The following is a 19,738-nucleotide window of genomic DNA, read 5'->3' as shown; positions in this document are numbered from 1 at the left end:
CAGGCCGAGTGCTCTCTGCAGTGGAAGCCAGTTGTTCCAGCTGAAGGTTAGTGTGAGTATAAACACCCAGCTGTCTCCAAACAGCATCTGGTGAAACACTAGTCTCATTCTGACTTTTACCAGATGAAAATGTAATATTGTTCTTGACTTTAAAGGCTCAGACACTAAAGTGGGTAGTATAAGAATAAATACTTGTTCCACAAATCAAACTCGTGATTGTTGGGTGGCACAGAAAAGAAAAACAAAGACGTAGTCGTTGAGATTGTGGCATAAATGCCCTTTTAATAGGAAGCAGATCAGGATCAGGCTGCATTCCAGTTCATCTCCGTCGTCGTTAGAGAACAATCAATAATGATAAGAAACAAATTAGAAACATCCTTAGTAGAAAATAATTCTTTCATGCAAGTTCTGTGTTCACACTACATTCATATTGGTTACAGGAGACGTATTCACAAGCCATTTTGAAGAGAAAAAAACCAAGAAAGGAAAACTAAAGAAAAGGCAAGTAACATCGAAAGAGACACGTGCTGGCACAATAAAGTTTCCCATCATGCAATTGTAAGTTGGTTCTATTCACAGAGTGGGCGTCATTGGTCTCCACAGGTTTGTGTCGGCGTGCATGCATGCGTGTGTGTCGTCTGACACGTGCCCTTTTGTGCTTGAGCAGGGATGTGTGTGTGTGTGTGCGTGAGTGTGTGTCTGTGAGTGTGTGTGTGTCTGTGAGTGTGTGTGTGTGTGTGTGTGTGTGTGTGAATACATGAAGCAGGCAACTGACAAGCGGGATGAGTATTTTATGTGAGGTGCAACCTGACATGTCAAGTTTCATATTGAGCCCTGGGATTACTTCGACAACAAAGGAACAAAATGTACTGCACTGTGTATTACACAGAGGGCCCTTCTCTCCCAGAAATAAATCACACACACCAAAAAAACCATGTGAGTGAAATCTGGAGGCCTAAATCAAAAGGCATGTGATTAAACATCCCATTGATTGTAGAATGAAGGCTCTGCTGAGGACCAATCAGAAGTGTTGTATTTGGTACCGTTAAGCAGGATTCAGTGGAGACCAGCAGCGATGTCACGAAAGACATCCTGCAAGTGTTTCCTAAATGTTGCAGACGCCATCATTTCACAGTTTCACACACTAAGAGACGAGCCAGACTACGACCGTGAACCTTTTTTGCCAGTGACAGATAAAGGGCTTCCTCAAAGCACGTGACGAGACTAACACTTGGACACCGTAAATGCTTGGCGGTGACTCTGATGGCTTCTTTCTTTGGAAAAGCAAACAAACAAACAAACATGAGGCCCTGGTTCGTGCAAATTTGGTCCTGCTAAAGGCAAAAATAGTTAATGAACACTTTCCATCTCTCGTATTCAAAACATTTGAGAAAAAAGCTTTAAAAAAGGAATGGGGATTTTTAGTCCATAAATAAAATATCTAAATGATTTACAATCTCAAAAATAAAATAAAAAAGAATCATACATTTCCCATTCCTTGGATCTGGATATTGCAGTTGGTGCTCCAGTACTTATACTGACAGCGCATACATTTGGGGTGTTTCAGTACAATATATTGCTCACAGTCTCAGAGCCCATTTTACGAGAGTGACAGTCAGCACACACACGCACACACACACACACACACACACACACACATAGACACACATAGACACACACACACACACACACACACACACACACACACCTTCACACACATGCACGCACACATTAACAAAAGACAGCAGTGTTCACAGAGGGTTCATTCGTCATAAAAACCTTCAGTGAACATACGAACAGACCACTATTGCCTTAAAGAGGTGGGTTTGGGTGCGTGTGCAGGCGACCGGGAGGAAAGTGTTCCAGTTGTGTCCTTCTTGGCTTCATGTGGATTTATTTTTTCCCCCCCAAACTTCCTCCACAGTGTCCCTCACGAAAGACTCTCTGAATCGTGTTGTGGGGGAAAACCTTCGCCACACCGTCCCAGTCCACTCGTCGCGTAGCCCTTTCTGGAGATAACGCGTCGCTCCAGGGGTGTGGCTGCGTTCAACGCTGGGGGTATTGCTCCGTTTTTCGTGAAGTGAAGCACGAGGAGTTGTAGAAAAAAAACGCGCACTTTCAAATTTTCGCCTTTAACGAAGACATCACACATGGGAGGCTCAGCATCGTTCCACCGTTGGGTTTTTTTTTCTCTCCAGGATCGTGGAGGTTGGTCAGGTCTGATTTTGCGAAACCTAACTGTACCAGGGGTCAAATATCGGAGGCGCCCGTCTTTTATGAGGGGAGCGGTTGCCGTGGTTGCAGTGGAGTGAATCACAGTGTTCCTGGAGTGGTCATACTGGATTTTAGTACTTCACGGGACAGACTAGTGGAGAGATGTTGCCTCCGTGTTCAGCGTTTTTCTCTGTTTGTGTTTTTGGGGCATAAGTGAAGCTAATCTGAGCTCTGTGCCCGATCTCTACCTCACACAACACATCACACCGGGGGGGGGGGGGACACGCAGATGAAACAAGGGGAGGGGAACACAGACGGACAGGCAGGCAAAGCAGGCGGACGAAGCATAGCTGGGCAGAGGCTGCTCTCCTGAAGACACAGAAGCAAAAAGTGCAAAGTGGTCTCTCTCAAACTATTCACATGGTCGCTGCTCCTCGTGTGTTCTTATGTCACATCGGAATTTACAGCGTATAAAAAAGGGTGGGATGTGTTATAGGAAAGAGTGAGTGGCGGGTCGACGAGTGCTTGATAACGTGAGGGTAACGTTCAACCGAGAGGTTTCATTAGAAATATTCTAAATTAAAATGAGATTTTTCTTTTTTTGTCAACATATTCCTTCATGTTTGCATTGATGCCATTGCAATGTAAGTGTTGCATAACGTATGCAGATCTATGGAGCGTTTTCATGTGTGTGCTCGTGTGTTGCACATGGTTGCCTATCTATATGAGGGTGTGAGTTGTACATGTGTGCATAATACTATGTTCCATCAGGTGTGTCTCTCTCCTCCTCCTCCCCCCTCAGCTGCGGCCCTCCTCGGCCGAGCGCTGGTCCGACTTGAGCTTCACAAACTCCTTTGCCACGTCGTCGTTGTTGCGCTGCGAGAGGATGCGCAGCACCGTCAGGCCCGTCTCGTCCATGTGGACGCGTCTGCCCAGCGGCATCCAGCAGGTGACGCTGCTCTTGTTGGCGATGTCCTTCACCTGCAGCACGGCCATTCCCACCGTGCGGTCCTCTCTGGCGAAGCAGTAGTCCTTCACGCAGACCTGCAGCTCGTAGCTCTCCGGACCCACCTCGGTGCCGAGGGAGCTGAAAAAAATTGAGACGACAAGCATCGGTACTTCCTAAACATGGCTGAAGTAGAACACAACACGATGAAGTGGAGCGGGTTCAGCTGGTACTCACTACTGGAAGCTCTCGCTGAACTTGGGAGACCAGGTGTTGTTCTTGGACTTGGTGGCAAATTTCCTCTTCTTGTCACTGAGGTGAGGGCCGATGATGTAGACCTCCACAAAGGGCCTGAAGCCCTGCGCCTTCCACTTCAGGTCATTGGCGGCCACCACTGGAGGACGAAAGGAAGGCGGAATTAAGCACAGAGGGAAGGAGGGAGGAGACGGAGAGGAACAACGACAGAACGCAGATAAATAACAGTGATACAGTGTTGCATTACAGTATACTGTACACTGTACTGTACAGTATAATGCTCTGCTTTGTTTTACCTTTGACACTGATCTTGTGTTCTCCATTCGGTTGTGGTAAGATGTCCACGCCCATGACCACCTCGCCAACTGCATCCACTCCAGATGCTGCAAAGACACAGACAGTAAGTATTTGACTGGTCTACAAGTGTGTGTTTGTGTGTCTGTGTGTGACTTGAAGAACTGAGATCAGTAGATTGTGGACTAAATTTACACACGCACGCACGCACGCACGCACGCGCAGGCACACACAGGCACACACACACACACACACACACACACAAACACACACTGTGATAATCAGATGAGCAGGGTTTGGCTGGGTACAGCAGCCTTTGTGCCAGCTCTAATACTAAACAAAAGGCAAACTGTACTGTAATTATAGCTGGTAATTCATTCTTGACACTCTATCGACACGGAAAGGGGGAAAAAAGGAGAAGATAACTGAGAGAATCAAAACTGAAAAAAGCTTAGTTTCATCCGTTGACTCAATCTGTCAACTTGATCTGTGGTCACTGCTGTTTTTAGATAGAAGCAGTTTTGGAAGGGGCATGTTTCTGTGTGATCTCTACACACAGTACGTAACAATATTCAGCCACTACAAATAATAATCCTCTTCCTTCTGTCAGTTGATGAAAAGGAGGAAGATGATGGAGAAGCAGAGGCAGAGTGGCGGCTGTGCTGATCAGAGTCTTCAGTCGTCTGTGCTTTGTGACAGTTTGATCGCAGACGTCAGAGCTGCTCTCAGTAACATGTGTAACATGCCAGTGTTACACACCAACACACCAACACACCAACACACTGCTGACATGTACCTTTCTCTGGCGGTGTGTCTTCGTTCGCCGTGCACCTGAGCCCCTTCCCTCCGTGGACTGAGGAGACAGAGTGCAGCATTAAAAAGATGAAAATACAAAGGTTGAGTTAATGGACAATATTTGTGTCTTTTAGTAAATATCTTTACGTATTTTTCATTTCCGCTGATCTAAAATATGTTATATTGTATACTGTATATATCTAAATATACACTTTATAAATACAATGCAGTATTCTTCCATCTACTGGTGAGACTTCGTTGCACTGAAGCAAAGAATGAAATATTTCTTCCGTTATTCTATTTGATATCCACAACACCATTTAATTCCATAAACCATACTGACAGTAATAATAAGCATTTAGAGTTTTTTGTGTGAAACTATTTGAACCCGTCGTGTGACTGTGTTACAGTTTTACCCTGAGCGCTCTGTGAGAGGACAAACTTCCTGATGAGTTTGTCCGTGGCCTGCGTGTACAGTGACAAGGCGTAGCGCAGCGACTGCAGATCCGGACTCTTCTCCAGAAAGGTTTTCTTCAGGCCCACGCCACCGGCATGGAAGTATTGCTGTGTGATAGATACAACAATGCACAGGTATTGTAGAACAGACGGGCCGAGGGAGAGACAGACAGGAGACGCTCTGTGTGCAGAATATAAAAGTTTGACAAAACTGGTTTTTCTAGTGTGTGACAACCATGTCAGCCCCGGAGCTATGACGTGAAAAGATAACTCAAACATCTCTGGATCTGCATTAATGCTCACCAAACAGGTAAGTGCAGTGCACCGTGACAGACGGAAACGTATAATTATATATTATTATTATATATTATAAGTCTGCTGATGTTTATGGAGATCAACGTTGAGAAAGTTAGAAGCACATTTCATCCTTTCACACTGTGTCCCCTTGAAGTCTAACAAACATGTACGTGTTTTTGTGTGTCTTGTTTTCTTGTTCCTTCTTGTAGTGTTGTTAAAATATTGTAAAAGTGAGAATTAAGAGCTTCAGACGTTCTGTTGGTGCAACAGACCACACATACCTTAATAGTGTCCAGTGCCAGCTCTATTACTGCACACTGTTTAGGAGTCAGAGCTTTGGCCTCCTCTCGCCCCATGTGCTCCTGCAGGACACACACATCAAACGACGGAGTCAGTTGACGTCACAGTTACAGCTGAAACAAACATTTTTCATAATCTAGCCATTCGATTGCTGCTGCCTTCTTTATTCATCACCTTGAGCTTCGAAAGCTGGCCCAACTCCTTAGCGGCATTGAAGATCATCTGGGTGCCCTGCTGTGGACAGGCGGACAGAGGAGTGAGCACAGCGTTAGAAGAGTGATCCTTAAGAGGTCGGCAGGGGGTTTGTAAAGTGAGAGGTGAGTTCAGGAGATTTAGTGAGGACAGGCAGCCGCAAACACAAGAAATCATTTTGACTATACTATCAACATGTTAACCTGTGTGGAAATATCAACTCACTAATAACCACAAGGCTAAAAGCCCTGAGTTCTGGCATCTGCCGGTTAAGGTGTTGGAGAGGGATGTTTACAAACTGGTGCGTTTTTTTTTATGTTTTCAATTTACAGAGCCAGGGCTGAGCAGAAGATTCAGATTTTCTTGGAGGGGGCCCATACACCTAACCGACAGCTAGGAAATATTTGCTGAATATTACAAAAAGTGTATTGGATTAAAATCGCTTACTGACACTTTAAATCAGGTTTTAACACACTGATGTCCACAGAAAGGGAGAAAGAGTTGTAAGAAAAGAAAATCAGAAAACATAATGTGGCAGATGAAGGTGGTAAGGCTCCTGTTCAAAATAGTGTCCCTTCATACTAACAGAGCCTACACACAGACACACACACCGACCCACCCACACATACTTACAACGCCCTAAGAGGGGCATGACGGTAGAGAGATTGTGTTAATGTAAAGTCACAATGGGAAAAAAGCAATGACAAGCACTGAAATTCGAGAGGAGAGAAGTTTAAAGAAGTGATTGTGAAATTTTTTTCCCTTTTTTCACATACCGTCTGGTCAGTAAGTGTTGGAAGAACAATAGTTTTTTCCATTGTGTTCATCACCAGTTTCCACAGCTCCTTCAACACTCTCTTCAGGACCGTCTTCTCACAGATCTTAGCAAACAGGGACAGGCTGAAACAAAGAAACACACTCAGCTATAGCTATAAAGGGGGAACTAAAACATATATATAGATATTTTTTTATTCCATTTCCAGAGTAATACTTAAGTTTTAGTATAACTTAGTATAAAGCAAACTTTTTTTTAGTTGCTTCGTCTGAGGAAAATATATATTTTTTCTATATATCAATTTCACTTAATACTGTATGTAGGTGTTGGAAAAAGCAGCCATTCAAGAAGTTTGCCTTGAAAAAATATGATCAAAATCAGCAAATGCTCCTGATTTAGATAAAGAAATCTGATCAATGAGTAAACAAACTTTTGATAAAGCTAAGGTTCTTACTTGCTGTCCAGGAAGTCCATGATGGGTTGTAGGACATTGTCGGCCTCCTGAACCACGCTGCCATTGGCCGGCACAGTCTGACCTTTGACTTGAGCTAGAATGTCCCCCATCTGCCTCACGTTGTCCTCGATCTGGGGCTGGAAACTGCAACACCACACACAAACAACATAAAACACATCAGCTGGAGAAGCTGGTCGCAGTGTCTGGTAGTTAGAGGCAGGAATCGTATCAAAAAAACCAAACCTGACTGCAAAGATGCGGCTGAGGTCGTCCATGACGCTGTTGAGTTTGTTCTGCAGCTCCTTCAGGAAGTCACTCGCCTCCACATTGAGCTGGAGGAGGATGATGGATAGGATTGATACGAGGGTCGTGTCATATTAGCACAATCACGACAATGACGGAAACTTACGTCTTTGCCTCCCATGGCCTCAAACATCTTCTCCAACTGAACTCTGAGCTGCTGGATGTTATTGATGATGATACATGGCTGTGCAGAGAGAGAGAGAAATCATTACAAACACACACACACACGCAGCATTTTGCTGTAATCAATCAAGGTTAGTCCTCCTAACTTTTTTTATTGCTTCGTTGGCAAAAACACTTGGTGATGCACGACAGGAGAAGAAGGAGTTTTCTGTAATTACTGCTCCTCTGAGGACTCCTGGTCTCTCTGGGAGCGCAGCCCACTTTTCCCCGTGTCTACACCACATTCAGCTAATTAAACAGACCTAATTCACTTTGAAACACTGCAACCTGGGCAGGGCTATTACTTTGAAGAGTGGTTTATTGTGCTGAAATTAATCAGCCCCAACCACATACACCAAACTGAGATCATCTTCCTCATCAAAACAAAGACTTGATGGAGCAGCTCAAATGAATCTATTAGGTATCAGCTCTCTCTTCTGCTGACACTAACCTTGTCGCATCAAGCTTTCCTGTCTATCACATTACAACTTCCACTTTAAAATTTCTCAAAACACCCACCACTTTCTCCTTCTTGACATGATTCGGAAACTCCTTTGCTATGATGTCAGCATAAGACAACAGGACGTTACCGATGGTCTAGGAGGGAAAAATAAAAAATAATGTTATCAGACCATGAATACAGGGAGAAAGCTGGGGTAAAAAAAAAAAAAAAAAGAGTTAGGTAAAAGTAAAATTCACCTTGGCGAATCTCTTCATGTAGTTGCCAACGATCTGGGGGTCTGGACACTCCAGTTTGCGGATGATTTCAAAGCTCTGATTGAGCTGAGAGAACACATCCACCACCGAGCAGGAGAACAATGCATGTTCTGATGTGACCTGGAACTGGAGAGCGAGAGGGAAGAACAGGACCAGGAGGGGGGAGTATGAGTAGCTGTTTCGTGGTGCTGAGGCTGCAGCTGAGAGAAGGACTAACACTGAAAGTGAGGGGGGTTCGATTCCCACTGAGGACAGGTTCTGCAGTGTCGTAACAGATTGCAGACAATGACAGTAGTCCCTCGTTAGCAGCAAAAGATTTGTGAGGAGATTCCTTCCGAAAGCCGTTAGATGAGAGTGATGGAGATGATCAGAGTGTAGTGATGAGGGGATTAGGGCCCCCATTAACAGGCTGGCCATTAGCCCAAAAGTGAACAGCGTTATGGTATGAGACCGGCCCTGGAGAACGCTGTTCCGCTGACACAGGAAAGCAGAAGCTGCCTCGGGTGACATTAATTGGACCCAAAGGATCTGTGTCATATGAGCTGGGAGAATCTTCAGCTGCTGACCTCATTGCTGTGTGGATATGTAGGCATGAGCGAGACAGAGAGTGTGTGTGTGTGTGTGTGTGTGTGTGTGTGTGTGTGTGTGTGTGTGTGTGTGTGTGTGTGTGTGAGAATACACATCGACTTGTACTGAAGCATCTGCTCCTCTCTGCAGTGAAGTTTTTTCCCCAGTTGCCTCTGGTATTGAGTCAGTATTGATTGCCTTGAAGCAATCTACCTGCTCTTCTCTTGCTGGAATGTGCTGAGTCAGGAGAGATGATGTGAACTGCTTGAATTTGCATGAGAAAAGCATGAATATATATATTTGTGCTGCAGGTTGAGGTCAAATTTAAGCTTTCATGTTGTAGTTTATTGCTGCCTAAGCAGGATTTGATGAATTTTATTCAAACCTTCCTATCACATGACCACCAGTTTTAATGCTCTGTGCTCCTTATTTCTTTTGGCACACTTTGTTGTAGATAGCTGATATTATCAGTTAAAGGAATAGTTGGGAAACGCCTTTTCCTTCTGAAGCATACTAGCAACATGTATCACACGTGAAATATTCAGATGAAAGCAGTTACCCCGTCTTTTTTGTCCCTCTCCAGGGCTCCATGGAGAAAGTCTCTGGACACTTCCTCGTTTTCATCCAACCACATGATGACAAATGGCTCAAACCAGCTGCGGAACGACAAAACGAGAAGGGGCGACGTGAGTCTTTCTGCCACTGTGGCGCAACAGGAGGAGTGTGCATGCTGTGGAGAAGACACTCACGCTGGATACTCAGGTACGTGCTTCTGGAAAGTGACCAGCTCCTTGCAGTATTCATTATAGAGCCACTTCACCTTGAAGTGCAAGTTCATATAATCTGCACTTTTACACAGGCGGTGCTTCTCGTGCTCTGAATATCGAAGAGAAAGAAAGACTGAGAAAAGTTCCACTTCACCCCTGTCCTCCATGTACTGTATATATATTTCACACGTTAAAAAAATATATTTTGAAAACACACACACACACACACACACACACACACACACACACACACACACACACACACACAGAGGAAACACACACAAAACTTACCCTCCATGGCATATTTCATATCTTGTGCGAACATATTCCACATGACCTCAGCGCTTATCTTGCCCACGTTCAGTTCTTGGGGAAACCTACGAGAGGCAGTAATCAAGCTCGAATCAGGCTCTATATCCACTAATAGTGCGTCATAATTCAACAAGATAACCCAGTGTCATTTTGTCCTCTGTATATTTTTAGCTCCCACAAAAAAAAGAAAAATGCATCAGGGAAAAAATGTGAAATGACCAAGATATTATCCTTATTGTCTCCCAGAACAAACTCCAGTGAGTTCCTTTACATCCATTAGCATACTATTAAGTAGACAGTTTTTAAAAGTCCAAATGACACCCACCCCCCTGCCAAAGCTGCTCTTGTGCAGGCTGAGGGTTTGCTGTCAGAGCACATTTCAAGTAAAAACCACACAAAACAATATATTGGAGAAATATATAGTTGTGGATTGTACAGTTTATCAGAGTCGGATGCTTTCAGATATTTAACTAAATATATTTTTTTCTCAATTCTTTACATTCTTTATTTCAGATTGGTGATTTGACCGTTTGTGTTTCTCTTGATGCTCTGACACTCCCCTGCACATATTCTGGTGCTGCGTAATTTTTCCTTTTTATGAAATCCCACAAGGTTGTTGCCTCATGAAGACCTAGGTTTTCCTTACTGTACTTCAAATCTCCATCACTGTCTCTTCGTGATACATTAGAGCAAGTAGACTGGCGTGATGAGTGGCACTCACTGATTAAGGCAAGGAGTGTATGAGTTTTTGTCCTCCTCAATAATGGAGACGATGAGGGTGATGAGTTTGGACCAGAAGTCTAGGTTCTTGATGTTGGGACCCTGCTCATCTGGAGGGACAGCCTTCGACTGTCAACAGAGAGAGGTTACGGATTCATACAGTATATCAATAGCTGCATCCATCAAGAACACTGCCCACTCTTGCTTCACACACACAGACTTACGGGGTCTGTCTGATATTCCCTGTTGTAGAGGTCGTGGCAGTTGTTGAAAATGTATTCGTAGGTGGAGTTAAGACAGGCTTTCACGCAGTCCTTCACCACCTGGCTCGCCCTCGGGGGACTCTGCAGCTCCTGGACCTGAACGCAAGTGTTACACAAGATCTGGTTCAATCGAATGCGCCACAAAGTGTCTGTCAGAGACACACAGTCTCAGCAGGGGATTGTCTCTGTGGGAATTCAACCAGGAACTCACTGAACTGCACGAGCACCCTGAGTTTCATAATAGAAGCTTCCGTTTGGATAGGGTAATGTCAAGCTGATTCTCAGTTTGTGCCCGAGGCTACTTTAGAGAAAGTGCTGCAAATTTGTGACATGTTTATCGCGAAGTTACAGGCTGGTGTGAAAAGAAAAGAGGAAAGAAAGGGAAGAATTCACTCTGACCTTCATCCTGAAGAATGTGATGCTTGTCAAGAGATCAACAGTCGACTTGAGATCTTGTAATCGTTCAGGACTGCTGGCAGGAAAGTTATTCTGATAGCACACACACACACAGGCATGATTAGAAACTGCACAAAAAGTTTACCCAAGTTTAAAAGTTTAATCTTTTTGTTCAGGTAGAAAGATAAAGATAAAATAGCAGTGACGTTTTCATCTCAGTCAAAACAGAGAATAAAGTCTTTCTCATTCATGCACACACATAAATGTCACTAACAGATGTGACCAAGAGACAGTTTGCGAACGGCAATCGAGAGACTACAGCAGTTAGTATAAATAAATTGTTTTTGAATTTGTGACGATAAAGCGAAACAGTCAGTACCCGGTACATGGACAGGTCGATCCTCAGGGAGTTGTGCAGCTGATCCAGCAGTTTGACGAACCTCTCCTTCTAAACGGGAAAAGACACAAAAAACAGAACAAACCGCTCATAAACATGCTGCCGCCGACACACTGTTTGTTACATTTGACTACACAAATCTGAGGCCGGATCTGACAAGGCTCAGCTGATTGGATGTTTGGAGAAGAAGGCAGGGCCATGTGAAATTAAGGACCATGAGTTAGTCCATTCACAAAGGTTATTAAGAGTGATATAAAACTTCTTCTTTTTTTTTGTCATATCTATTTATAATCATGTATAATAAAGTATTCCTCTGGGACTCACGCCAAAGTTTGATGCAGCAAATCTGTCCGAGGCAGAAACATTGTTGGAGGACTGGGTGGTGTGGGCGTAGTAAGCGTTGATGTTGGCCAGCAGGGTGCTCATCACAGCTGGCACTCCTGGACACATGTACTTGGATGACAAGCAGGCAAAGTGGCTGTGGGGCGGAGGTGGGAAAAAAATATTTAGCACATCTACTCCCTATACTACTCTGTATTGATGAATAGATGTATGTCACAAAGCTAAAAATAAATTTTCATAGCAAGTGGAATAAAAGCCTCTAAATGACTCTAACTCTCCTTCAATTACTGTAATTATTAAAGTTAAACATTCAGTGTAATGTTAGAGGGGACTGACGTCATGGCCTGGTAGATGGACTCTACTCCATATCTCATGGCGAACTCGTCCACTATCTCCTGAGCCGTTTCTTCAAAATAAACCTTCCAGGCATCATCGCCTTTGGCATCAGGGATTTTTACTACACCTCCATTCTGCTCCTCGGTGGTGTACTGGAACAGATGCTGGACACAGAGAAAGGGCAGGTAAGTATGTTTTTTGTACAGTAGTACTAGTAGTAGCAATAGTGAAGGACTGTGATTTTGTTATGAAGAATTTTTATATTTACAAAAAGAATTAGATTCCAAACGCATTATTTCTGGCAGATTTTCTGTGATACAATGTTGAAAACAATGGGAAACTAAGAATATGTTTTGAATCCAGCTTGATTCTGACTTTATGGTTCAGTCGTTTGAACACTGATTCTCAGGGATTTACTAATTTTATGGTTGTCTCTCTCAATCCTGCAGTGTAACAGGATTATGCATACACTGTGAAATAGTCTATAGGCCTTCAGGACAGACTCATATGGATTTCCATATTCTCCTATAGTGGTGAAAATGGCTCGATAATCCCAAACAGCTTTTAATGATGTCAACTCTTAAGCCAATGCAACAAATCAGCATTTTCATAAAAATAATGTGAATGTCTCACAGGAGAATGTGAAATGAATGACATTGAGTAGAGCTATTAAACTTGCAATAAAAAGTTACTCTGGCTTATTCAATGTTTCATTTAACATGAAATAATCGTGACAATATTTGGAAGATTCCTTCTAGATGTCTAAATCAGACTTACCTCATGTAGACAGGTGTACTGGACATGGTAAGGAGCTACCGTCTCCTCTCCCTTGATCTCCACACTTATGTGCATCCGGATGGCTCCCGACACGGCAGACTTATCTGTTCTCTTGTCTGTCAGATAAAAGCAAGATATCATACTCCTTAGCTAGCTGAAATATGTTTTTATCCACAGGAGACAAGCACTACAATAATGTAATTTTTTCTGTTATCTCTGTGTGACTTCTCCATCGACTGTTCTCTTATTGCAAAACTCACCCAGGTTGTACCAAACGTCCATCTCCCCACTCAGGGTGCGCACTTCGATGATGGTTTGACCCAGGAAATCATCGCTCTCACGTTTGAACCTCTGTTTCACGCGGGACTTGATGTCGTCATCCTCGTCCCAAACACGGACCTTGATGCGGTCAGACGAGTTATGGCACTCGCTGGACGAATATTGGCAAAGAGAAGAAGTCAAGAAAAGACACTAATTCTGCGTGGTATCTTATATCCATAAGCATGCACATTTAATTTAATGGATATTTCTGATACAACCTTAATTACAAAAAATTACATATCAGCATTCAAAACCGTTTCTTAACACTGCACTCACAAGTGGAAGTTTTCTTCCCAGACAGGGTTGAGGTTGCCGTAGATGGTCTTGGTTCTCTTCTTTGTCTTCCCAACTTGGACGGTGACATACGGGTCACTGGAGCCGGTTTTGTCTTTAGCCTGCAGGCCCTGAGCACAGACCACTGAGGAAGAGACAAGAGACATTCAACAAAAACCCTGGCATCTGTCGGACAAGACACCTTGTAATGTAAAGTCTCTTTTTAACACTTGAATTTCATTAGAAAATTGTTATATCAATAAATAGCAAAGTAGTTTTATTTATACAACCCAAAATATCAAATCACTAATTTGCTTCAATGGGCTGTACAAGCTGTACAGTATGTCAGCCTCTCTCCTTAAATCTTGAATTACTTACTTTAATAAGGAAAAACTAACCAGTGATGCTGATCTTCGCTGACCACTTTGAGGTCCCGTCAAGTACGCTCTGCTTGATCTGTTTCATGTGTCCGCCGTGTGTTGATTTGTCGAGGGCAAACACTTCCTGTATCTGCTCGAAGATCTCCGGTTTGTTCCTCTCTCTGATCTTCATGCGGTCCTTCAAGACCATGATGATGTTCTGGGTGCGGTCCTCCGCCCCGTGCTTGGAGCTCTTCTCTGCAGCTCCTGGTGAGACAGATGAATGAAAAGAGGGATGGAGGAAGAATAAGACGATAGTATGAAATATATTTAAGATAATAAATATAAAATGGCCTATAGGTCCAGTGGCTTATCCCTTGTCTTCATGCAATCCATCTATTTTGAAATACGTTGACATTTCATGGTCAGAGATCAAATCCCAAACCTCATAATGTTATGACGGAGACTGTTCACTTAATCCCTGATCTGGTCAGGAAAAATTAGAAAGAGTGTAAAAGACCAACAGATGTTTTGGCACCGAGATCCTACAAGACTCCGTGGAGACAGGAGAGCGATGAATTATGCATTGCATAGATTGACTCCAAAATCAGTATGGAATTGGATAAGTCTCCTCTTGTGGAGATGAATTAGACAAAGCAGTGTAGATGCAAAGGCTATGGGTGGAAAAGGGAGCGAGGCGAGAGGCAGGGGTATGACAGCACATTACTCAGGAGATAAATTGGAAAGGAAGAGGGAGGAGAATGTGAGAGTGGATAGAATACAAGAATAATGGGATGTCAATCGGGCAGAAGGATACAGAATATGAGCTAAATAGGTTTAGGTCTGTGTGGAGGGCTGGCTGTGCACATACCTGTTTAAAATTGGGGTATGTGTTTTACATGTGCAAAAATTAGAGTCCTTACGCTGCAGACAGTCGGCATTGAGTAGATCCTGGCACTTGTCATGGCATTTGACACCGCATTCAGAGCAGCGCATGCCTTGGCGGGCGATGCCCCACAGCAGCCCCTCACACTCGTAGCAGTAGGTGGGTGTGGTGGCTGTCCACACCTCAAAGTTGTGTGGAGTGGTGGAGGAGATGGGGTAGATCAGAGCCTGGAGGGTCTTCTTATAAACATGGCTCTTCTGCAAAGGCCACAGAGAAAAGAAATGTTAGTCTGATATCGAGTGATTAGCTTTCGGAAAAAACCTGGACATGAGTTGTGAAAAAGAAAACCCACCAGCTCTTCATTGCCAAGAGTGGTGGAAGCCATGGCTGATGTGATTCCAGCTTTACGTGAGTTCTGCACCAGAGACTTTGAAAAAGAAGGTAAAGAGAAAACGTGTTTATCTTTGAACGCCGACTACAATGTGAAAGAGTTATATTTCATCTTAAAGTTAATGTTAAGAACTCACCATGGCCTGATAAGACCAGGCAGCGATGAAACGCAGGAGGAGAGAATAAAAGAACATATGTGAACATATGTTAGGAATTGGAAATGAGTATTTGAGATGCATTGTGTGCCCTGACCTCTAGAAGTGTCAGTATATTGATTAATTACTGTAATTACATTAACACCACAGATATGCAAGCTAATCTATCAACACAACAATCATAGACTGTCAAATCAAAATGTATACTGTATCTTTTATGATAATATTAAATTTGGATTATTGAATGAAAAAGGTAAGCTTGGAAAAAAAGAAAGAGCAAATTCATGATTAGATGTTTTTTTAGAGTAAGAAAAACTAACCAAAAATACTTAAGATAGTTGTCTATTTCAGAGAAACAGTTAAACCCTGCAACAAAAATGATTGCAGTGCAACCCACAACACATCTGCGTATTGTGAGTGTGCGTTTCTCACCAGATCTCTGACCAGAGGAATGGCTTTCCTTTTGCGAAGGTCAGGCATGCTGTCAATGCTGTAGAGTGCACCTCCCATTCTGAATAAGAAAAAGTATACATTATACAATTAGTAATATTTACAGTTGGTCAAATGAGTCTATCATCAATTTGTTTTTGCTATGAAATCACGTTTTGTTACCATACGGCTGATGTATTTCCCTTAATCATTGTTTTCTAATGCTACTCCAGTCAAGGACTTCTCAAGGTCTCCACTGGAGAGTTTAATTACGCTGACTGCCTCATCTCAAATAGGAGGAAGCACACTCCATACACCTGGGTGTAATTGTTGGCTTGCTATTTGGCAAACTTTGCACCTCTTTAGTATGCAGCCTCAGTTCCACTCTGAGGTCTGCCTCATCTCCAAATGACCTGCCAGCTAAGTCAGGGCAGCCCACCGCGGTTCAATACTCACTGGCCGAACGCCACGAGCTGAATGAAAAAGGAGGATTCCCCGACTAAAGAAGGGCATTTTCCATCTTAAGAAACAATTGCAGGTTTCCACGACGATCTGATGATCATTTTATTTGAGTGTAATTTCTACAGTTATTACATTAGCATGACTTATTCACTGTGTGATCTATTGTGTTCTTCGTGTGAGTGAAAGATCATTACTGGAAGAACTGGCAGCAGACACTCACCCTCCTTTACCGAACCACAGTGAATTGGAGGTCTCTCCTCGGGCCTGAGGGGGAAAAACGAGACATCTCAATAAAAGAAACAGGCAAACTTAATTTAATCTTTTCAGCCTGTTCTTGTCTTCATATGCTGTATGAATAATGCTGCATTACTAGACTGAATGTTATCTGGTTATGAAACTGCTTTACAGGACTCTTAACATCTAGAATCCTGCCCCATGTGTGTATTACTGCATCAGTGGTTTAAGGTGGAAAGTGATGTTGCTCAAGAGATGATGCATAAGAATAATTCACAACTATAAACAAACATGTTCTTTGATTAAATGTTACTCTTTCTTATTTCTTTACATAATACATAAAATGGTTATGTAACTATGCAAAAATGTTTTGGTTTAAATTTGAAATCAGATATAGGTTTGGAGTCTATGAACCAGTGTGACTTATTATCAGAGTGGATGACAGCTCTTGGAAGATATGACCGAAAAGATAAAACTGTAGTGAAGATAAATGGGCAGAGTGAAGGTGACTGTTTCTAGACAGTGGGGAGTTAAACAAAACATCTGATGCTGTCACTTTCTGCCTCCTACTTTCCCTCAGACTTTTACTCTGGGTGGATTCGGATTGTCCATCCTATCGTCTTTTCCTATCAACTATTCCTTGACCTCAATGGAAAACGTCATGAGGTCAAGGAAAGGTGTAAAGGAGGATTCATAGGATTTAGTAAAAGCCTTCAGCGCTGCTCAGAGAATCCGACTCCACTTACACAATACTACATCTTTATGTGATGGCGAATGTTATTGACGTGTGTCTGCCGTGGTGAAATTACAAATTCCCGAAGCTGGACTACAAAAAAAACACGTTTTCCCCTTCATTTCACCAGATTTGCCATTCTTCCTCTGCCCACCAGATGTCCCTAGACTTTTTTCCCATGTCATCCACCTGCTCACCGGTCTCACATGCTTCCCTGTCCACTTTGTACTCCTCTGCCCAGTTACCTAATCACCCCAGTCTGTTCCCTGCCCCTTGTCAAAAGTTCCTTTTTTGTTCATCTCCGTTTGTTCCTGCCTGCTACCATAGTTTTGTTTCCAGTTGCCTGCCTGTTTGTTCCTCTGTCTTCCTCTAAGCCAGGGTCTTCACTGCCTGTGCTGATGTCAGTATACTGCGACAGTTCCATGAATTTCCTTCTTTCGCTCAAGCAAACCGGTCAGGTTGTACCTACCTGTCAACATGCTCCAATGACGGCCGAGCAAAGTGCATGCGAGTGTCGCTATGGCAATGACATGAAACTAGAAAGAAAAGAAAGTGGGTCGGCACAAACAAACAAAAAAGACAAACAAGGGGAGGCCATGTGCACAAACATGCAACGCGACATACATCAACATAAACATAAACATTGAAGCAAGTGATTAATCATCTGTCCAACTGATGTCAAAGGTAATGAATAGCAACAAAATATGTGGATAAAATATGCGAGTGAAAACTGACCAAGCAAAACTGAATGTGCACAACTAAATTAAACAGTATTTTTGGCAAACAGTGGTGTGGTGCTCAACATGAAACTAAGATAGAAAAGTTTGCTGACTGTCAAGTATCTTTATTTTAAGAAAACCAAAAGTTATCAATTATAGAATATTAAACACATTAAGTCTGCTTTCTGGTGTCTGGCAAAAAAAAACAACAACTATCAAAATAGAACTCAAGAACTTACTGCCTGTACCCTGGCTCTGCACATAAATAATGCACTCAGATACATATTTCAAAGACTTGCTAGACACTTTTAGAGGCTCTTGAACTCACAGGATGGAGCTAAATCAGGCCTACAACTCAGGGAGGGGACTGGACTGCTGTGGAGGACCGAGGGTGGGGCTGATCTTACCTCCCGAAGCTGCTCTAAGACCTTGTTGTAAAGCCTTAGCCAGTTCTCTTTGGCTCTGACTGCTGGATCTACTGGCTCTTTGGGCTCCTCTATAACTGGAGGGCTAAAAGAAAAAAATTAGATACAACTTTAGATTCCTATCAAAAATGTCTAGGATTTGTGATAAAGTTGAGATAAAGATCATAGATCTCATTCCTTGACCCTCAACTCCTACTGTACCTCTCAGGTTGCATCTCATCTAATGGCGTTGGTGGTCTGCTTTCTTCATATTGCTCCTCTTCCTCCTCCATGGGGGGCTTCTCCTCTGGTTGGGCTGGGGGCGTCATGGCCTCCCTCTCAAACATCGTTTCCTCTTCAAGCCACGCTTCTTCCTCCAGCTGGGGAGCCTGGTCCTCAGGGGCGGCAGACTGTGAGGTGGCAGGATCGCCGAGTTGGGAATGGGGCTGTGTAGAGGACGGGATCTGTTGGGAGGAAGGGCCCATGGTGGTGGAGGGGGGCTGAGAGGCCGAGTTAGAAGGGTGGGATGGAGGGACGGAGGAGGCTGCAGCAGACTGGTGCTGTTGAGATGCAGCTGAGGCAGGAGGGTGGGACTGGGCAGGCTGGGCGGAGGGAACTGAAGACAGGAAAGTAGAGGCCAAGCCTGTGACTGCAGCTGTTAGAGGTTTGGCCATTGAAAAGAAGGAGGTAGCAGACGGGGCTGGCTGTGGCTGAGGCTGAGGCTGTGCTTGGGGCTGGGGCTGTTTAGGTTGTTGGGCTGTTGGTTGACCAGAGGGGGGTTGTGCTGCTGGGGCCGTGCCAGGAGGATGAGCCTGGCTGGATGTTTGGATCGAGGGTTGAGTAGAGGGCTGCTGTTGGTGTAGGGAGGGCTGTTTCTCCAGAGGAGGTCTGGAGCTAGGTAAATCAAGAGTTGCAGGGGCATTTGACGTTGGCGTGGGAGTGAATGGAGGCTCCATGTCCTCACTGAGGGTCCCATCGAAATTGTACAAATCCTCATCATCATATATCATCTCCTCATCCTCATAGAGGCCATCTTCTTCTCCCTCATACAGTCCACCATCCTCCTCCTCGTACAGAGCCACCTCCTCTCCCCCATCCTTGCTGTAACCACCCTCATCGCTGTAGGCACCCTGAGTCTCATCGGGGTCCCAGTCCGGAGAGCCTTTGCTGTAGCTAACTGAGGAATGGCAGGAGTGGTATGAGTCGTTTTCATCATAAGGATCCCTCTCTCCATACTCGCCCCCATAATCCTCCTCACTCAGCTGACTGCTGCAACGACTCAGCTCTGCAGACGATCCATAGCTCCCCGTCGGGCTTGGAAGGAGAGGATAGGAGA

General features: G+C 43.9%; 1 protein-coding gene across 2 annotated transcripts in view; it reads right to left on the bottom strand.

Annotated features, from left to right (window-relative positions):
* Positions 1-256: 256 nt before the first annotated feature.
* Positions 257-19,738, bottom strand: part of LOC118310989 (protein unc-13 homolog A-like) — a 31,246-nt gene continuing 11,764 nt past the window's right edge. The window contains exons 10-42 of one of the 2 annotated variants that reach the window (XM_035634444.2): positions 18,625-19,716; positions 18,406-18,508; positions 16,533-16,576; positions 15,854-15,932; positions 15,404-15,409; positions 15,229-15,303; positions 14,914-15,133; positions 14,030-14,257; positions 13,635-13,776; positions 13,298-13,467; positions 13,038-13,153; positions 12,261-12,424; positions 11,907-12,060; positions 11,565-11,633; positions 11,189-11,278; positions 10,751-10,885; positions 10,528-10,655; positions 9,786-9,871; positions 9,477-9,603; positions 9,287-9,383; positions 8,143-8,286; positions 7,963-8,040; positions 7,388-7,465; positions 7,222-7,310; positions 6,979-7,122; positions 6,526-6,649; positions 5,732-5,791; positions 5,539-5,619; positions 4,921-5,068; positions 4,506-4,562; positions 3,712-3,798; positions 3,398-3,554; positions 257-3,301 (exon numbers count right to left, since the gene is read on the bottom strand). In XM_035634444.2, coding sequence (XP_035490337.2) covers positions 3,013-3,301; positions 3,398-3,554; positions 3,712-3,798; positions 4,506-4,562; positions 4,921-5,068; positions 5,539-5,619; positions 5,732-5,791; positions 6,526-6,649; positions 6,979-7,122; positions 7,222-7,310; positions 7,388-7,465; positions 7,963-8,040; positions 8,143-8,286; positions 9,287-9,383; positions 9,477-9,603; positions 9,786-9,871; positions 10,528-10,655; positions 10,751-10,885; positions 11,189-11,278; positions 11,565-11,633; positions 11,907-12,060; positions 12,261-12,424; positions 13,038-13,153; positions 13,298-13,467; positions 13,635-13,776; positions 14,030-14,257; positions 14,914-15,133; positions 15,229-15,303; positions 15,404-15,409; positions 15,854-15,932; positions 16,533-16,576; positions 18,406-18,508; positions 18,625-19,716 — 4,861 coding nt within the window. In that variant the 3' untranslated portion in view covers positions 257-3,012. The remainder of the gene's footprint in view (positions 3,302-3,397; positions 3,555-3,711; positions 3,799-4,505; positions 4,563-4,920; positions 5,069-5,538; positions 5,620-5,731; positions 5,792-6,525; positions 6,650-6,978; positions 7,123-7,221; positions 7,311-7,387; positions 7,466-7,962; positions 8,041-8,142; positions 8,287-9,286; positions 9,384-9,476; positions 9,604-9,785; positions 9,872-10,527; positions 10,656-10,750; positions 10,886-11,188; positions 11,279-11,564; positions 11,634-11,906; positions 12,061-12,260; positions 12,425-13,037; positions 13,154-13,297; positions 13,468-13,634; positions 13,777-14,029; positions 14,258-14,913; positions 15,134-15,228; positions 15,304-15,403; positions 15,410-15,853; positions 15,933-16,532; positions 16,577-18,405; positions 18,509-18,624; positions 19,717-19,738) is intronic. The other variant, XM_047332036.1, reaches the window with a different exon arrangement.

Source organism: Scophthalmus maximus, chromosome 5, assembly GCF_022379125.1.
Source record: "Scophthalmus maximus strain ysfricsl-2021 chromosome 5, ASM2237912v1, whole genome shotgun sequence".
Lineage (NCBI taxonomy): Eukaryota > Metazoa > Chordata > Actinopteri > Pleuronectiformes > Scophthalmidae > Scophthalmus > Scophthalmus maximus.
Note: the sequence above shows the minus strand (reverse complement) of the source record. Positions and strands in the feature narration are given on the sequence as shown.